Raw genomic sequence first — 18,639 nt, forward strand, 5'->3', positions numbered from 1 at the left:
AATTGCGAATCCCTGCTGTCAGAGCAAAGAGAAAAATAACTTTTTCTTTTGCATTTATTCAGAACACTGGTCTCATTAATCAGAAAAAGAAACTGGAGAATGACATTAATTCTCTAAGCACTGAGGTAGAAGAAGCCGTGCAAGAATGTCGGAATGCTGAGGACAAAGCGAAGAAGGCAATCACAGATGTAAGTAACCGTACCTCAAATTTCTCAAAAACAATCAACACTGTTTGGAAATACTTAGAGCACACAAACTATTCAACAGGAATTGCATAACTTGCAGATTGCTCATTTTGAGAGATAACTGAAGTGAGGCAATGTGTGAAATGAAGCCATAACCTAAAGACAGTGAGAGTCTTCAGTTACTGTTTTATAGTGCATTGTCCTCTTAGTAGCAATTCATAAATTACCGTACTTACTGGATTAAAGATCACACTTTGATATAAAGGAGTTTGAATTTAACCTCCAGCTGCTTTACTATGTCTTCACCAGCAAGAATATTTCTAAAGATGCTGGCCATTCCAAATTTCTGCTTTTCACGCAATAGGATCCTGTCCATCTTGGATAATCCAACCTGCATTTGGTCTCTAGTAGTTTAGAGGGTGATTGGGATGAAGCTATAATCATAACTTTACCCTGGCTAAGAACAGCAGGAGCTTTAATTAACTCAAATATCACAGAACTCCAACTTGTAAAATATACATCTTATCATTCATGTTCTATTTATGATTGTCAGTTTTGACTCTAATGGTTGATGATTGCACGGTTTTCAGGCTGCAATGATGGCTGAGGAACTGAAGAAGGAACAGGATACCAGTGCCCATCTGGAGAGGATGAAAAAGAACATGGAACAGACAACCAAAGACTTGCAGCTGCGCCTAAATGAAGCTGAACAGATCGCATTGAAAGGAGGCAAGAAACAGATCCAGAAACTGGAGACCAGGGTGAGGGACTTCAAAAGGAAAATGTGATAGCGTTTGTTTGGTTTAATCTATGATTGGTTTAATCTAATGTTTCAGGGTGTGTCACTGAAAGCTGAGGGAGCACTCCTCTGGAATGAGAGCCTGAAGCCAAATGGACTCTCAGCTAATTGTCCCACTGCATCACAGCCCCATTGATTAGTAACTGGCATATGGGAGAGAGATATCAGGGGACTGGAGGCCAGAGGAGACAAGTAAGAGCGTTCAGAGGATGGAATGAAGCATATGCTAAGGCTGGACCAAAGTGACCACCATTGGAAGTTATAGCACTTTCTGGAAGCCTTCAAAAGGAACTGAAGAATTTAATCGCCTTCCTAAAACAGGAACGCTGTACATTAGGTCAGATAGCATCTAAGGAGCAAGAAACAGGACTAACGTTTCAGATACCATCCCCCTGAGATAATGATTGTTTTACTGTCTATCGATGCTAGCTGATCTAATCAGTATTCCCAGTGTTTACTATTGTATTTGGTTTCCAGCATCCACAGTATACTACTTTTTGTTTTAACAGTCTCTCTCTTCAGCTCAGTCAGGGAACTGAGGGTTAGAGGGAAAAGGCAGGAATGTGGCTGTACCATTGCAGCATTAACTGGTGGAGCAGACTCGATGGGCTAAATGTCAACTTCTACCAAAACATCTTATGGTGTTGATTGCTAATTATTTATTCATGTAAACAACTAGCAAAGAATAGTGAATGCCAATCCTATTTTCAGGTAAGTCTTTTTGGGGTCAGTGCTGGAGCAGAATGAGCTGATATTGAGAAACAGTGAATCTCTCTCAGTCCATAAGACACGTGACAGAAGTAGGGCCATTCAGCCCATCAAATCTGCTATGCCATTCAGTAAGATCATGGCTGATCTAATAATCCTGAACTCCACTTTTCTGCCTTTCTCCATAACCCTTGATTCCCTTACTGATGCAAAATGTTAGAAATTCCCAAATACTACCCAGCATTGACCACCCTCTGCAGTAAAGAATTTCACAGATTCATCTTCCGAGAGCAGAAATCCCTCCTAAACTCTGTTCCCAACTGGGAGACTCCTTCTTCTGAGGTTATGCCCTCAGGCCCTAGATTCTCCCAGAGGGAAGAAAACCTTTCCACATCAATCCTTGGAATCTACCCTATCTTCAGTAAGGTCACCTCTCATTTTTCTAAACCCCAGTGAGTTCAGGTCTAACTTCTCCTCCTAAGAACATTCCTCTATACCTGTGATAAGTCAAGTGAACCCAATCTGGTGACTTCCCCAATGTGATGACATTTTTCATTAGATGCAGGGACCAGAACTGTTCATAGTATTGCAGTTCTGATTTAACCATCGCTTTTTATAACTTCAGCAAGATCTCCATATTTTTATCTTCTATTCCCTTTGAAATAAAGGCCAACATTCCATTTTTCTTCCCTGTTACCTACTGAACGTGGAGCCAGGATTTTTTTGTGATTTAGGCACAATAACTCCTAAATCCCTCTGTGCTGCAGTTTTCCAGTCTTCCTCCATTTGAAACAATACTCAGCTCCTCTAAGCTTCCTGCTAAAGTGCTTAACCTCACATTTGCCCACATTATATTCCATCTGCCAAGTATTTCCCCACTCGCTTATCCTGTCTGCATTCCTCTGTAGACTCTGTCATCCTCACCACCTGCCTTCCCACCTATCATTGTATCATCTGCAAACTTGGCAATAGTACATTCACTTTCCTCATATATGTCATTAATATATTGTACACAATTGTGACCCCAACACTGAGCCCTGTGGCACTCCACTAGTCACAGGGTTCAGAATGTTACCAGGTTCCTCACCATCACAGGTGACCTATAACTAAACTGAAAGTAAATCTTTTGAAGAGAAAGTTTCAAACATTCAGCTTATTGAGGTGATTATAATCACAGCAAGTTGTCTTTAGAGGAGCCAATTTATTGGTCCTACATTCAGACTTGAATGCTATAACAATTACAACACTACTAGATATTCTTCTTTGGCTCAGTCACCTGTATTAACAGTGTAATAGGGACTTGATTCAACTTGTGCTGTATCTATACGTACAGTAACATGCTTGAGGATACAACATCTATTCAAGATCTTGTTCACATGCCTCCATCCTTTAAAGTTGAGGCCTGGCTGAAGAATTATACAATATTTGATGACCTAGCCAGCAACACCTACATCCCATGAACAAATGAAAAAAAAGATACAATTAACTATGACGACTTGAGACAAAACAGACAAAATACCCATCACAATCCAACTCTATTCAGTCCAAACAACTACTTTCCCCATCATTACCCAATAGTGGGCTCATTTACTTTGTTAAAAATATGGAGAACCATATTTATTTTGAAATCCATTCCCTGAACAAAAGTCTGAATTGTAGAATAAACCGTTTAACAAAACCTTACTTGAATAGCTCATATTCTGTTTTCTGTTTTCCAGGTGAGGGAACTGGAGTCTGAGCTTGAGACTGAACAGAGGAAAAATGCAGAGTCCCTAAAAGGTCTTCGAAAGTATGAGCGCAGAATTAAGGAGCTGACCTACCAGGTATGATGTGCAAAGCTTGTAAAACACTGCCAAGGTATGCAGAATCTTTCACCCCTTATGTCCCAATCCTCACTGCGTTTCCTGAGGAGGAAGCTGAATTGCTCACATTACCTTTATGAAGCAATCGCATTCTGGTAACATTTGTCCTCTTCAGCTCCTTGGGGCTCTTCTCTTTGACCGTGTCCTCACCCCATTCATGTTTCAGGAACCGCTCCCATCCTGTCACAGCTCAGTACTGACCAGTTACCAGGAGCTCCCTGTACTTCAAATGCTCGTCCATCATCCTTGACCAAGATCTCATTAACATCACAATTTTGACAGAAAGACAGCTCCCAGCTATACTTCCTTGGTGGCAGAGAGGTTCCTATTGAAGAAACCTTTTATTTGCTCCTACCATTTGTTTTTTTTAGATTTCCCCCTACATGCATCTGTACTGTTCACTTCAATTACTCCCTTTTGATATGGAGTTCCACTTTTATCAAGGCAAAGAAATTTCTCTTGAATTCCTTACTGAATTTGAGGACCTCATTTTTATGACCTTAGGTTTTGTTTTCTCCCACAAGTGGAGACATCAACTCTACCTCTATCCTATCAAACCCTTTCATAAATGTCCAGATCACCATCAGGAAAGCTGTCTTCATTTAATTTCCACTTTATTGCAAAGAGCTCAAACTTCATGGCTGACATCAAAATGATTGAAAAGATCCTTTTCCTTCCCACAACAACTTTGTGTCTTTAACATTATGAAACATCCCAGGGCACTTCATAAGAACATTTGTAAACTTTGTATGACACTGAGCCACGTAAAGAAATGTTGGGTTAGGTGACCAAAAGCTTGGTCAATAGATACATTAGGACAACGTCATTAAGTAGGAAAAAGGTCGAGATGTTGACAGGTGAGGGTGGAGTGGGGGTGGTGGGAGGGAGTTTCCCGTAATCATGGAATTATTACAGTGCAAGAGGCCACCATTTGGCCCATCATATCTCCATCAACTCTCCAAACAAGCAGTAACCCAGCAAACTGTTCCCTTTCAAATAACAGCCGAAAACTCCTTTGAATGTGTTGTTAGAACCTGATTCCACCACACTGTCAGTCAATGCTTCCCAGATACTTGCTGCATGAAATGGCTTTTCTCATGATTTTGCTTCTTTTGCCAATTAGTTTAAACCGGTGCCTTCTGATCTATCAGATCACTCAACCTTCTTTTCACTAAATGGAAACAGTCCTAACCCCCAGTCTCTCTCATATCTATAGCTCCTGTCTGAAGCCATTCTCATTAATCATGTCGGCTGCACTCCCTCCAATGCCTTCCCATCCTTCCTAAAGAGCCATCCCCAGAATTGGATGCAATACTCCAGCTGAGGCCAAATTAGCGCCTTATCCAAATTCAACATCACTTCCTTGCATGGCAGGGCTGGGAGCTAGGGCCTGGTGTAGGACTTGAGCTGGTAGTGGGGGTGTTTATAAAACATAGGATAAAAGATGCGTTATTAACCGTTCTCTCAACCAATCCTGCCACCCTGAATTAATTCTGCACATTTTCACTCTCTTTGTATCTTTGAGAGGACTGCAATATATTCTGCATTGCTTCCCAATGTTCTTTGCGCGAAAATTAATCCAGCTCCCTGCTCTCTGACCATCTGATCTAATTTTCATTAAATACTTCAGAACAGTGACCAAATCCTTTTAAAGTTCAAATTCTAAAAGTGATTTTATGTATAAACAGATACTTCGGTCACACCTCCATTTGAACATGAATTAACATTTGCGTTCGAGACATTTTGTTTCCTACACCGTGCTCATGTCAAGGTGTCAGCTCCAACATTGTCTTTTCCAGGCACCTGACTGATTTTTAAATTGTACAAGGGGAAGATTAAACTCAACTGATCAACTAAAAATTCTTGTACTGAAATTTTTCAGAATAATCAAAAGATTGTGGTCCACTTAAATAAAAATGTTTCTCCAAGCAGGATAGGTTATGGCTGCTCTAATTTAGGGTTTTGTAAGTTTATGAAACTGCGGGTCTGGTACTAACTTTTCAATTCCCTGCCCAGGGTGAGGAAGACAGGAAGAGCATCATTTGTATGCAAGACCTCATTGATAAATTGCAACTGAAAGTCAAGAGCTACAAGCGGCAGGCTGAAGAGGCTGTGAGTAAAACTGTGTTTCTGTAAGTTCAGCACAATGATGCCCATTTCATTTATTGTGTAAATGTAACATTGTGGTTTTATCACAGGAGGGAAATGCCAGCACAAACCTGACCAAATACAGAACATTGCAGCATGAGCTGAATGATGCTGAGGAACGTGCTGAGATAGCTGAATCACAAGTCAACAAGCTGCGAGCCAAAACCCGGGATATCAAGGTATGAAAGCTTCACTCTGAACAAACAAAATTACTTGTAGAGTCATAGAGTCATACAGCACAGAAATAGACCCTTTGGTCCAACTGTCCATGCCAACCACATTTGCAATCTAAACTCATCCCACTGCCTGCGTTTTGCCCATATCCCTCCAAATCTTTCCTGTTCGTGTACTTCCTCATCCCCCCCCACCCCCAATGAGGGTGAGAGTCACTTGCATTGGTGACCTCACTGTCAATCACACAACCATGGCAACTCCAGTGACAGTCTCCACCCCCACTACCAGCTCAAATCCTACTCCAGGCCCTAGCTCCCAGCCCCTGCCATGTCTTCACCATCCCTCCAGATCGCCCCTGCACTGAAGATGAACAATCAGTCCTCAGCAAAGGTCTTACCTTCATCCCCCCACACTCCTGGATCAACAAATTCAACACGCATTGTGACGTTGAACACTTCTTCCGTGCCTCCGCGTCAGAGCTTAGTTTTTCCACCAGAACTCCCACCCACCATCTGAGGACCCCTTCTTCCACCTCCAACACACCCCATCCACCTGGACACCCTGTGCCAGCCTATTACCCACCCTTGATCTCTTTATTTCCAACTGCTGCTGTGACATTGACAGCCTCAACCTGTCCACCCGCCTGACCCACTCCAATCTTTCACCCTTACAACGCACAGCCCTCCATTTCCTCCGCTCCAACCCCAACCTCACCATCAAACCAGCAGACTCCATGGGTGCATTGGTAGTTTGGCGCACCAACCTCTACACCGCTGAAGCCAGGCACCAAGTTGAAAACACCTCCTTCTACTGCCCCCTTGAGCATGACCTCACCTCCCAGACCATCCAAAACCTCATCACCTCTAGGGATCTCCTAGCCACAGACTCCAACCTCATAGTTCAGGAACACCGCGGTGCCCAATTCTATCTCCTACCAAAAGATTCACAAACCCGACTGCCCCAGCCAACCCATCATCTCAGCCTCCACCTGCCCCACAGAACTCATCTCTTCCTACCTTGACACTGTCCTGTCCCCTTAGTCCAGGAACTCCCCACCTACGTTTGGGACACCACCCATGCCCTTCACCTCCTCCATGACTTTCATTTCCCCGGCCCCCAAAGCCTTATCTTTACTGTGGACATCCAGTCCCTGCACACATCCATCTGCCATGATGAAGGCCTCTAAGCCCTCAGTTTCTTGCTCTCTCGCCGACCCAACCAGTACCCTTCCAGTGACACACTCATTCGCCTGGCTGAACTGGTCCTCAACCCTTAACAACTTCTCCTTCCAATCCGTCCACTTCCCCCAAACTAAAGGGGTAGCCATGGACACCCACATGGGCCCCAGCAATGCCTGCCTCTTCATCGGGTACGTGGAACAGTCCATCTTCCACAGCTACATAGGCACCATTCCACACCTGTTCCTCCGCTACATCGATGACTGTATCGGCGCTACCTCATGCTCTCACGAGGAGGTTGAACAACTCATCAACTTTACCAGCACCTTCCAGTCTGACCTCAAGTTCACCTGGACCATGTGGGACACCTCCCTCTCCTGGGCCTCTCCATCTCCATTTCAAGCAACCGACTCAACATGGACATCCTCTACACACCCACTGACTCCCACAGCTACCACTACACCTCCTCCCACCCTGCCTCCTGTAAAAACACTATTCCTTATTCCCAATTCCTCCGCCTCCGCTGCATCTACTCCCAGGAGGACCAATTCCTCCACAGAGCATGCCAGATGGCCTCCTTCTTCAAAGATGGCAATTCCCCACCCACGTGGTCGACGATGCTGTCTAGTGCATCTCCTCCACTTCCCGCACGTCCGCCCTTGAACTCCACTCCTCCAACTGCAACAAGATCAGAAACCCCTAGTCCTCTTCTTCCACCCCACCAATCTCCGGATACATTGCATCATCCTCCACCACTTCCGCCACCTACAAACAGACCCCAACACCAGAGATACATTTCCTTCCCCACCTTGATCTGCATTTTGGAGAGACCATTCCCTCCGTGACTCCCTTGTCAGGTCCACACTCTCCATCAACCCATCCTTTTCTCCCAGCACCTTCCCCTTCCATTGCAGGAAGTGCAAAATCTGTGCCCACACCTCGCCCCTCACCTCCATCCAAGGCCCCAAAGAATCCTTCCACATTCATTAAAAATTTACTCGTACTTCCACACAAGTCATTTGCTGTATCCGTTGCATCTGATGTGGTCTCCTCTACATTGGGGAGACAGGATGCCAACTTGCGGATCATTTCAGAGAATATCTCTGGGACACCCACACCAACCAACCCCACCGCCCTGTAGCGGAACACTAACTCCCCCTCCCTCTCCACCAAAGACATGCAAGTCCTGGGCCGCCTCCATCGCCAAACCCTAACCACCCAACACCTGGAGGAAGAACAACCCATCTTCCACTTTGGGCCCCTCCAACCACACCGGATCAATGTGGATTTCATCAGATCCCCATTTCTCCTCCCCCCACCACATCCCAGTCACAACCTCCCAGCTCGGCATCACCCTCTTGAACTGCCGTACCTGTCCATCTTCCTTCCCACCTATCTGCTCCACCTTTGCTCCACCTTCACCCTCACTTTCATCTACCTATCACATTCCCAACTACCTTCCCCCAGCCATACCCCCATTCAATTTATCTCTCAGCCCCCCCAGTGCACAAGCTTCTTTCCTGATGAAGGGCTTATGCCTGAAATGGCGATTCTCCTGCTCCTCGGATGCTGCCTGACCTGCTGTGCTTTTCCAGCACAACACTCTTTGGACTGTGATCTCCAGCATCTGCAGTCCTCACTTTCTCCTAATCATGTACTTATCTAAATGTCTTTTAAATGTTGTGACTGGATCTGCATCCACCACCCTCTGGCAGTTCATTCCACACATGAAGCTCTCTGCAAAAAAGTTGCTCCTCATATCCTTTTTAAGTCTTTCTCCTCTCACCTTAATATACTCTCTGGTTTTGAACTCCTCCACCCTAGGGAAAAGACATTTGCTATTGACCTTATCTGTGCTCCTCATTTTTAAACCTCTATAAGGTCACCCTTCAACCTCCTACACGCCAGTGAAAAAGTCTCAACCTATCCAACCCACTGTTATAACTCAAACCCTCCATTCCTGGTAAAACAAAGCAACATTCTGGTAAATCTTTTCTGAACTCTGTCCAGTGTAACAATATTCTTCCTGTAATGGGACGACCAGAACTGCACATAGTACTCCATAAGAGGCCTCACCAATATCCTATACAACATGACATCCCAACTCCTATACTCAAGGCTCTGAATAATGACCACCCTGTCTACCTCTGATGCAAATTTCAAAGAATTATGTACCTGAACGCCTAAGTCTTTCCAAATTAAAAACCAAAAGAATTGTAGATGCTGTAAATCAGAAACAAAAACAAACTGCTGAAAAAGTTCAGCAGGTCTGACAGCATCTGCGGAGAGAAATCAGAGTTAAAATTTTGGGTCAAGTGACCTTTCCTCTACTCAGACTCCTCTCCACAGATACTGCCAAACCTACTGTGCTTTTCCAACAATTTCTGTTTTTTGTGCCCAGGTCCTCCTGTTGTACAACACTACTCAGGGCCCCACCATTAATTATATCAATCCTGTCCTTGTTTGTTTTACCAAAATGCAATTTTTCGCATTTATCCAAATTAAACTCCTCAGCCTATTGTCCCAATTGATCAAGATCCCTTTGTAATTTTAGATAACCTTCTTCACTGACTACTATATCACGGATTTTGGTGTCATCCACAAACTTACTAACCAGGCTTTTTATGTTCTCATCAAAATCATTAATATAAAATGACAAATAAAAGTGAACCTAATACTAATCCCAATGGAATATCGCTGGTCACAGGCTCCAGTCCATAAAACAACCCTCCACCATCACTCTCAACCTCCTGCATTAAGCTAATTTTGTATCCAATTGGCAAACTCACCCTGAATCCCATGTGATCTAACGTTACTAATTAGTCTACCGTGCGGAACCACGTCAAAGGCTTTCCTAAAGTCCAAGTAAACAATGCGTACCAGCTTCACCCTCATCAATCTTCTTGGTTACTTCCTCAAAAAACTCAATCAAGTTTGTGAGACATGATTTCCTTTGCACACAACCATGCTGCCTATCCCTAATCATTCCTGGCCTCTCCAAATGCATATAAATCCTATCTTTCAGAATCACTTCCAACAACTTACCCTCCACCGATATCAGACTGACAAGGTCGATAGTCCCCAGGCTGCTCCTTTCTTAAACAAAGGCACAATATTAGCCACTCTCCAGTCATGCGGCACCTCACCTGTCGTTATAATTGATACACATATTTCTGCAAGGGGCCCCACAATGTCCTCACTAACTTCCTACCCCATCCTGGGATACACTTAATCAGGTCCTGAACATTTATCCACCTTTATATTTTCTAAGACTGCCAGCACTTCCTCTTCTATAATGTAAACTGTTTTCAAAATATCAATATTTATTTTTCGGAGTTCTCTCACCTCCAGTTCTTTCTCCACAGCAAAAACTGACACAAAATATTCATTTAATATCTCTCCCAACTCCTGAGGTTCAACACAAAGATGACCTTGTTGAACTTTAAAGGGCCCTACTCCTTCTCTAGTTGCTCTTTTGCTCTTAATGTACTTGCAGAATCTCTTTGGATTATCCTTAACCTTATCTGCCAAGGCTACCTCATATCCTCTCTCTGCCTCCTGATTTCCCTCTAAACAATGCCCCTACACTCTTTGTACTCTTCAAGAGATTCATTTGATCCCAGTTGTTTATATCTCTTCCTTATATGACTCTTCCTTATTCTTGACAAGAACCTCATTATCTTTATTCATCCATTGTTCCCTAATCTTATCAGCCTTTCACCTCGCTCTAATAGGAGCATAGTGCCTCTGAGCTCTTGTTAGCACACTTTTGAAAGGCCCTCACTTGTCAGTTTACCTGCGAACAGACTATTCCAATCAACTTTCAAAAGTTCTTATCTCAGACCATTAAAATTTGCCTTACTCCAATTATGAATTTTAACTTTTTATGGAAGGCCTAATCTTTTGCATAACTATTTTAAAATGAATAGAATTATGATCACTAATCCCAAAGTATTCCCTTACTAACACTTTCAGTCACTTGCCCTGCTTTATTTCCCAAAGGAAGATTGAAGTTTGCGCCTTCTATAGCAGGAACATTTACATATTGATAAAGAAAATTTTCTTTAACACAAATTTATCACCATCCAAACCTTCGACACTATGGCAGTATCGGTTAATGTTTGGAAAATTAAAGTCCCCTACTATTACAATCCTAATATTCTTACATATATTTGAGGTCTCTCTACATATTTGCTCCTCAATTTCCCTCTATTGGGGAAATATTGTAATGAAAGGTCAGAAATTTCCAGATCACCAGATAGAACTATAATTTTCTGAAAAATGTAGAACATAATTGTCCATATCACCCATCTTTATCCATGCCTCAGCTCATCTATTACTCAGACCCTCTTTCAGACCATTATCACCTCTGTAATTGATTATTGCAATATTCTCTTGACCAACATACATAAATGTTTTATTACAACAAAGAACTATGAATGCTGGAGAATTGATAACACAAAAGCAGGAATTGCTGCAGAAATGCAGGTCTGAGTCCAGTGATCTTTTTCCAGAACTACCAAAAATGACACCAAAATTGGAGGTGTAGTGGACTGCAAAGAAGGTTACTTCAGATTACAACAGGATCTTGATCAGATGGAGTTTAGTGTAGATAAATGCGAGGTGCTGCATTTTGGGAAAGCAAATCTTAGCAGGACTTATATACTCAATGGTAAGGTCCTAGGGAGTGTTGCTGATCAAAGAGACCTTGGAGTGCAGGTTCATAGCTCCTTGAAAGTAGAATTGCAGGTAGATAGTACAGTGAAGAAGACATTTGCTATGCTTTCCTGTAGGAGTTGGGAGGTCATGTTGTAGTTGAACAGGACATTGGTTAGGCCACTGTCAGAATATTGTGTGCAAATCTGATCTCCTTCCTATCAGAAGGTTGTTGTGAAACTTGAAAGGGTTCAGAAAAGATTTACAAGGATGTTGCCAGGGTTGGAGGATTTGAGCTATAGGGAGAAGTTGAATAGGCTGGGGCTATTTCCCCGGAGCGTAAGAGGCTGAGAGGTGACCTTATAGAGGTTTATAAAATTATGAGGGGCATGGTTAGGATAAACAGACACAAGTCTTTTCCCTGGGGTCGGGGAGTCCAGAATTAGAGGGCATAGGTTTATGGTGAGAGGGAAAAGATATTACAGACACCTAAGGGGCAATGTTTTCACACAGAGGATGGTATGTGTATGGAATGAGCTGCCAGAGGAAGTGGTGGAGGCTGGTAACAATTGCACCATTTAAGAGACATTTGAGTGGGTATAAGAATAGGAAGGGTTTGGAGGGATATGGGCTGGGAGCTGGCAGGTGGGACTAGATTGGGTTGGGATATCTGGTCGGCATGGACGAGTTGGACCGAAGGGTCTGTTTCCATGCTGTACATCTGGATGATTCCATGGCTGTAAGCTGTTTTCTCTCCATAGATGCTGCAAGATCTAATGATTTTCTTCAGAATTTTATTTTAGTTTGTTATATAAATGTTGTGGTGGTTCACTAATGAAGAATATAATTAAAATCACTCTGTAATTTGTGCCTCATGTTGTGAAACCTCCCAAAGTCTTTCACAGGCATGTTAATCAGAGAAAAATGAAATTGAGCCAAAATTAAAAAAAAGAATTAGGACAGAAAACAGTTTATTGAAAGAGAGGCTTAACTTCTGTGTCTTAAAAGCGGAAGGACCTGTCTGTATCTTCATATAATTTTTAATCTTGTTTGCTAATCACCTGTACTCACTAACTTACACTGGCTTCTCATTTAGAAATGCCATAATTTAAAAATTCTCAAACTGGTTTTCAGATCCCTACAAGGCCTCTAAAAAGATTGTGCACGGCTGTGTACATTGCTGATTTGCAAATGGAACAGTGGCCTTCAACTTCAAAGGGGAATGGAGTATAACACTAGGAAGGTCTTGCTAAAATCATGCAAGGCACTGGTCAGACCACAGCAGGAATACTCTGAACCATTTTGGGCAGCCTTATCAAAGGAAAAAGGTACACTGGCATCAGAAGCAGATCAGAGGTTTACAAGACTAATCCTGAGCATCAAAGAATTTTCTTCTGAGGAGAGCTTAAGTAGTTTAGGCCTGTACTCACCGGATTTAGGAAGAATGAGAGGTGATCTAATTGAAACTCAAGATTCTTATGGGGCTTGACAGGGTAAATGTGGAACAGGTTGTTTCCCCCTGTGGGAGGCCTAGAACCAGAAGGCATAATCTTAGAATAAGGAGTCACCCATTAAAGATGGAGATGAGGAGGAGCTTCCCTCTGAGGGGAGTGAATCTGTGGAATTCTTCACCAGAGAGGGCTGTTGAGGCTGGGCAATTAAGCATATTCAAGACAGAGCTAGACAGATTTTTAAATCAGTACGGGAATTGAAGGTTATAGGGAAAAGACAAAAAAGCAGAATTGAGGATAATCAGATCAGTCACAATCTCATTGAATGGTGGAGCAGATCCAATGGGCTGAATGGCCTACACCTCATTGTCTTTTAAAATCCAGAAGACCATAATATTTTTTCTTTACCTCCTGTTTTCTTTATGTAATAGGGTATGAAAGATTCACTTGTGTATTTAAACCAATTAAACAAACTCATCATCAACTTAGCAAATTTGTGCATCTGAATTCCTAGATTTCTCTCAAGTTTATTGAGAAATTATTTTCTGTTTTTTTTTGTTGCATTAACACCTACCCTGCCATTCTGAAGGTTGTTATTTTGTTGACTTTGCTCACATTTATTGTTAATTAATGAGCTGTTTCTTATTTCAGCATGAAGAATAAAGGACTGGTCACAAGACTCTGAACCAGCTCCCCTTTGCTTTCTGTTCCAATGTGGCTTTAGTGCAACAAATCCTGTATGAATAAAGAAATTGATAATGCAACTTATTGTCCTGCGTTTAACCTTTCCAGCAGTTTAGTCATAATTTCCTGGCAGCTTTCTATCTGTTGAGAATGATTAGTACAGTCATGATACAGAATATTTCTCAAATATTGGGCTATATGTCAGGTATAGGCGGATAGATCAAGTGAATCGTTAAAAGAGTATAAAGGCAGTAGGAATATACTTAAAAGAGGAATCAGGAGGGCAAAACGGGGACATGGGATGACTTTGGCAAATAGGGTTGAGGAGAATCCAAAGGGCTTTTACAAATACATTAAGGACAAAAGGATAACGAGGGAGAGAATAGGGCCCCTCAAAAATGAGCAAGGCAGCCTTTGTGTGGAGCCACAGAAAATGGGGGATATACTAAACAAGTATTTTGCATCAGTATTTACTGTGGAAAAGGATATGGAAAATACAGAATGTCGGGAAATAGATGGTGACATCTTGAAAAATGTTCAAAATACAGAGGAGGAAGTGCTGGATGTCGTGAAACACAAAAATTAGTAAATCGCCAGGACCTGATCAGGTGTACCCTAGAACTCTGTGAGAAGCTAGAGAAGTGATTGCTGGGCCTCTTATTGAGATAATTGTATCATCGATAGTCACAGGTGAGGTGCCGAGAGATTGGAGGTTGACTAAGGTAGCGCCACTGTTTAAGAAAGGTGGTAAAGACAAGCAAGGAAACTCTAGACCAGTGAGCCTGACCGCGGTGGTGGGCAAGTTATTGGAGGGAATCCTGAGGGACAGGAGGTACATGTATTTGGAAAGGCAAGGACTGATTCAGGATAGACAACATGGCTTTGTGCGTGGGAAATCATGTCTCACAAACGTGACTTTTTTGAAGTAACAAAGAGGATTGATGAGGGTAGAACAGTAGATTTAGACCTCAGTAAGGCATTCAACAAGGTTCCCCATGGGAGACTGATTAGCAACGTTAGATCTCATGGAATACAGAGAGAACTAGCCATTTGGTTACAGAACTGGCTCAAAGGTGGAAGACAGAGGGTGGTGGAGGGTTGCCTTTCAGACTGGAGGCCTGTGACCAGTGGAATGCCACAAGGATCGGTGCTGACTCCACTACTTTTCATTTATACTCACCTCCAAATTATTTATATGAGGTATAGTTAGTAAGTTTGCAGATGACACCAAAATTGGAGGTGTAGTGGACAGTGAAGAAGGTTACCTCAGATTACAACAGGATCTTGATCAGATGGAGTTTAATTTAGATAAATGTGAGGTGCTGAAGTTTGGGAAAGCAAATCTCAGCAGGACTTATACACTTAATGGTAAGGTCCTAGGGAGTGTTGCTGAACAAAGAGACCTTGGAATACAGATTCATAGCTCCTTGATAGTGGAATCACAGGTAGATAGGATAATGAAAAAGGTGTTTGGTATGCTTTCCTTTATCAGTCGGAGTATTGAGTACAGGGGTTGGGAGGTCATGTTGCGGCTGTACAGGACATTGGTTAAGCCACTTTTGGAATATTGCGTGCAATTCTGATCTCCTTCTTATTGGAAAGATGTTGGGGCTGTTTTCTCTGGAGCGTCAGAGGCTGAGGGGTGACTTCATAGGGTTTATGTAATCATGAGGCGCATGGATAGGATAAATAGACAAAGTCTTTTCCCTAGGGTGAGGGATTTCAGAACTAGAGGGCATAGGTTTAGGGTGAGAGGCGAAAGATATTAAAGAGACCTAAGGGCAACGCTTTCACACAGAGGGTGGTACGTGTATGGAATGAGCTGTCAGAGGAAGTGTTGGAGGCTGGTACAATTGCAACATTTAGGAGCAAATTGGATGGGTATATGAATAGGATGAGTTTAGAGAGATATCGGCCAGGTACCGGCAGGTGGTACTAGATTGGGTTGGGATATCTGGTTGGCATGGACTAGTTGGACTGAAGGGTCTGGTTCTCTGCTGTACATCTCTATGACTATAACTATGACTACACATGAATGAGCAATACTATAGAGCAGTGAATTTGCCCACAACTGGGGATTCCAAATATTAGGCACATTGCTTTGAAGTGGATGAGTATTTCCACAGATTTGGGTCAGGATGGAGATAGTAAAGTCACAGCAGAACCTGAGATAAGAAGTCAGAAAGTAATTGGAAACCCAACCCTGACCATCTTACCATCTGGTGTGCCAGGGTTAGTGTGAAAGTCACCATAACCCGACCAGACCAGAGAGAGACAATGGTGACTTAACCTGAGAGTCACCACGCTTCAGACAAGAAGAGAGTTTGAGAAGGAGAGTTCTTCAATGGTAACCTCAGCCAGTATGGGAATTAAACCCATGCTGTTAGCATCACATTGTTTCAGAAAACAGACCTCCAGCCAACTGAGCTGACTGCAGTGAAAGTACAAATTCATTAACTGCATAAAAGCTGAAGCTATTAATGGACCATCATGAATTATTCTGGTTCCATGGGTATCTTCTCCTTGCTCTAAATTCTTGGTCAGTTTCTATGTTATTCTGTGAATTGCACTCAAAAGTCAATGGTTTTCAGCAAACACTTCAGCCTGACATCGACAGAGAGAAAAAGAGAAAATCTGAGAGAATTTAGTTTGCAGAAGAATGATAATGTGATTGTGAGTAAAGTTTACCCTCCCTATAGCTGTACCTGTTAACAAACTCATTTTGTGACTCATGTGCCAGGACACCCAAATCCCTTTGCACCTCAGCTAGGCACACTGTCATAACTTAGATACAATGCTTCTATTTATATTCTTCCTGCCAAATTGGACAATTTTACATTTTCTCACATTATAATTAATTTGCTATGTCTTTTTCTATACCTGACCTATCAGTATCCCATTGCAGTCTCCTTAAGCTATCTTCATGACTCAGATACCCACTCCCACTCACCTACCCATGTTTGTGAGTAATTCAATAACCAAGCCAGGTATTTGGACAGATTACTGGTATTGAGCACCAGCATCAAAAACACTATGAACAATGAGCAGATCAGTACAGCACAGGAACAGGCCCTTTTGCCTCTACATGGTACCATTTCCCCCTATTCCCTGCCTATTCCCGTACCTGTCAAGATGCTTTTTAAACATTGCTATTATATCTGCATCCTCTGGCAGCTCATCTGGGTGGCACGGTGGCACAGTGGTTAGCACTGCTGCCTCACAGCACCAGAGACCTGGGTTCAATTCCCGACTCAGGCGACTGACTGTGTGGAGTTTGCACGTTCTCCCCGTGTCTGCGTGGGTTTCCTCCGGGTGCTCCGGTTTCCTCCTACAGTCCAAAGATGTGTGGGCCAGGTGAATTGGCCATGCTAAATTGCCCGTAGTGTTAGGTAAGGGGTAAATGTAGGGGTATGGGTGGGTTGCGCTTCGGCGGGTCGGTGTGGACTTGTTGGGCCGAAGGGCCTGTTTCCACACTGTAAGTAATGTAATCTAATTTCAAGCACTTACCACTCTCTGTGTAAGAACATTGCCTCTTTGCACCTTAAACCAATGTCCCCTAATAAATGACATTTCTACCCTGGGGGAGAAAAGACTCCAACTATCCATTCTATCCATGCCTCTCATAATTGTGTAAACTTCTATCAGATTGCCCCTCATCCTTCAATATTCAAGTGAAAACAAACTAAGTTTGTCTAATTTCTCCTCGTAGCCAATACCCTCCCAACCAGGCAACATTGTGGTAAACTGTTTGTGTACCTCTCCAAAGTCTTCAGATTCTTCTTATACCATGGCGATCAGAACTGCACACTGTGCTCTAAACGTGGCCGAAAGTTCTATGCAGCTGCAACATGACTTGTTAATTTTTATACTCTCTGTCCTGATTGATAAAGGCAAGCTAGCTATATGCCTCCTTGACCACCTTACCTACATGTTGTCACTGTCAGGGAACTGTGGACCAATATACCTAGATCTCTTTGAATGTTGATGCTATTAAGGATTCTGCCAATTTCCTCCAAAATGCCTCACCTTGCATCTGTGTGGATTAAACGCTATCTGCCATTTCTCCACTCTATCTACATCCTGCTGCATGCTCTGACAATTCTCTTCACAAACAATAGGGCACCCAGCACTGATCCCTACAGAACATCACTGGTAACAGATGTCCAGTCAGAAAAATATCCCTTCACTGCAACCCTCTGTTATACGATCCCTACAGTGTGGAAACAGGCCATTTGGCCCAACAAATCCGCATAGACCCTTCAAAGAGTAACCCACCCAGATTCATTCCCTACACTATTACTCTACCTTTACTCTTGACTAATGCACTTAACCTACACACCCCAACACACTACGGCCAATTCACCTAACCTGTAAATTCTTGGTCAGTTTCTATTTTACTCAGTGAATCTTTGGATTCTATGTCTAAGCCAATACTGCTTCCATTTTACCAGATCATCATGGATCCCACGTGATTTCACTTTTTCAATCAGCCTGCTCCGAGGAACCTTGTCAAAGGCTTTCCTAATGTCCATATAGACATCTACTGCCTTGACCTCAAACATCTTTGTCACTTCCTCAAAATATTCAATCATGTTTGAGAGACACGACCCTCCCCGCATGAAGCTGGCTGTCTATCGCTAATAAGTAGACAATGCTTTTAAATGTGAGTAAATCCTATACATAAGAATCTTCTCTAATAGTTTCCCTTCCACTGACATAAGGCTCACTATCTTGTAATTTCCTGGATTATCCCTGTTGTTATTTTTAAACAAATGAACAATGTTGGCTATTCTC

General features: G+C 42.8%; 1 protein-coding gene across 1 annotated transcript in view; it reads left to right on the plus strand.

The window, feature by feature from the left end:
* The window catches only part of LOC132823041 (myosin-7-like), an 83,085-nt gene extending 69,160 nt beyond the window's left edge, over positions 1 to 13,925 (plus strand). The window contains exons 37-42 of the mRNA XM_060836602.1: positions 63 to 188; positions 776 to 946; positions 3,411 to 3,515; positions 5,571 to 5,666; positions 5,753 to 5,881; positions 13,813 to 13,925. Of these exons, the coding sequence (XP_060692585.1) occupies positions 63 to 188; positions 776 to 946; positions 3,411 to 3,515; positions 5,571 to 5,666; positions 5,753 to 5,881; positions 13,813 to 13,824 (639 nt within the window). The 3' untranslated portion in view covers positions 13,825 to 13,925. The remainder of the gene's footprint in view (positions 1 to 62; positions 189 to 775; positions 947 to 3,410; positions 3,516 to 5,570; positions 5,667 to 5,752; positions 5,882 to 13,812) is intronic.
* Positions 13,926 to 18,639: the final 4,714 nt, after the last annotated feature.

The sequence above is a fragment of the Hemiscyllium ocellatum genome, chromosome 15 (genome assembly GCF_020745735.1).
Source record: "Hemiscyllium ocellatum isolate sHemOce1 chromosome 15, sHemOce1.pat.X.cur, whole genome shotgun sequence".
In the NCBI taxonomy this organism is placed as follows: domain Eukaryota; kingdom Metazoa; phylum Chordata; class Chondrichthyes; order Orectolobiformes; family Hemiscylliidae; genus Hemiscyllium; species Hemiscyllium ocellatum.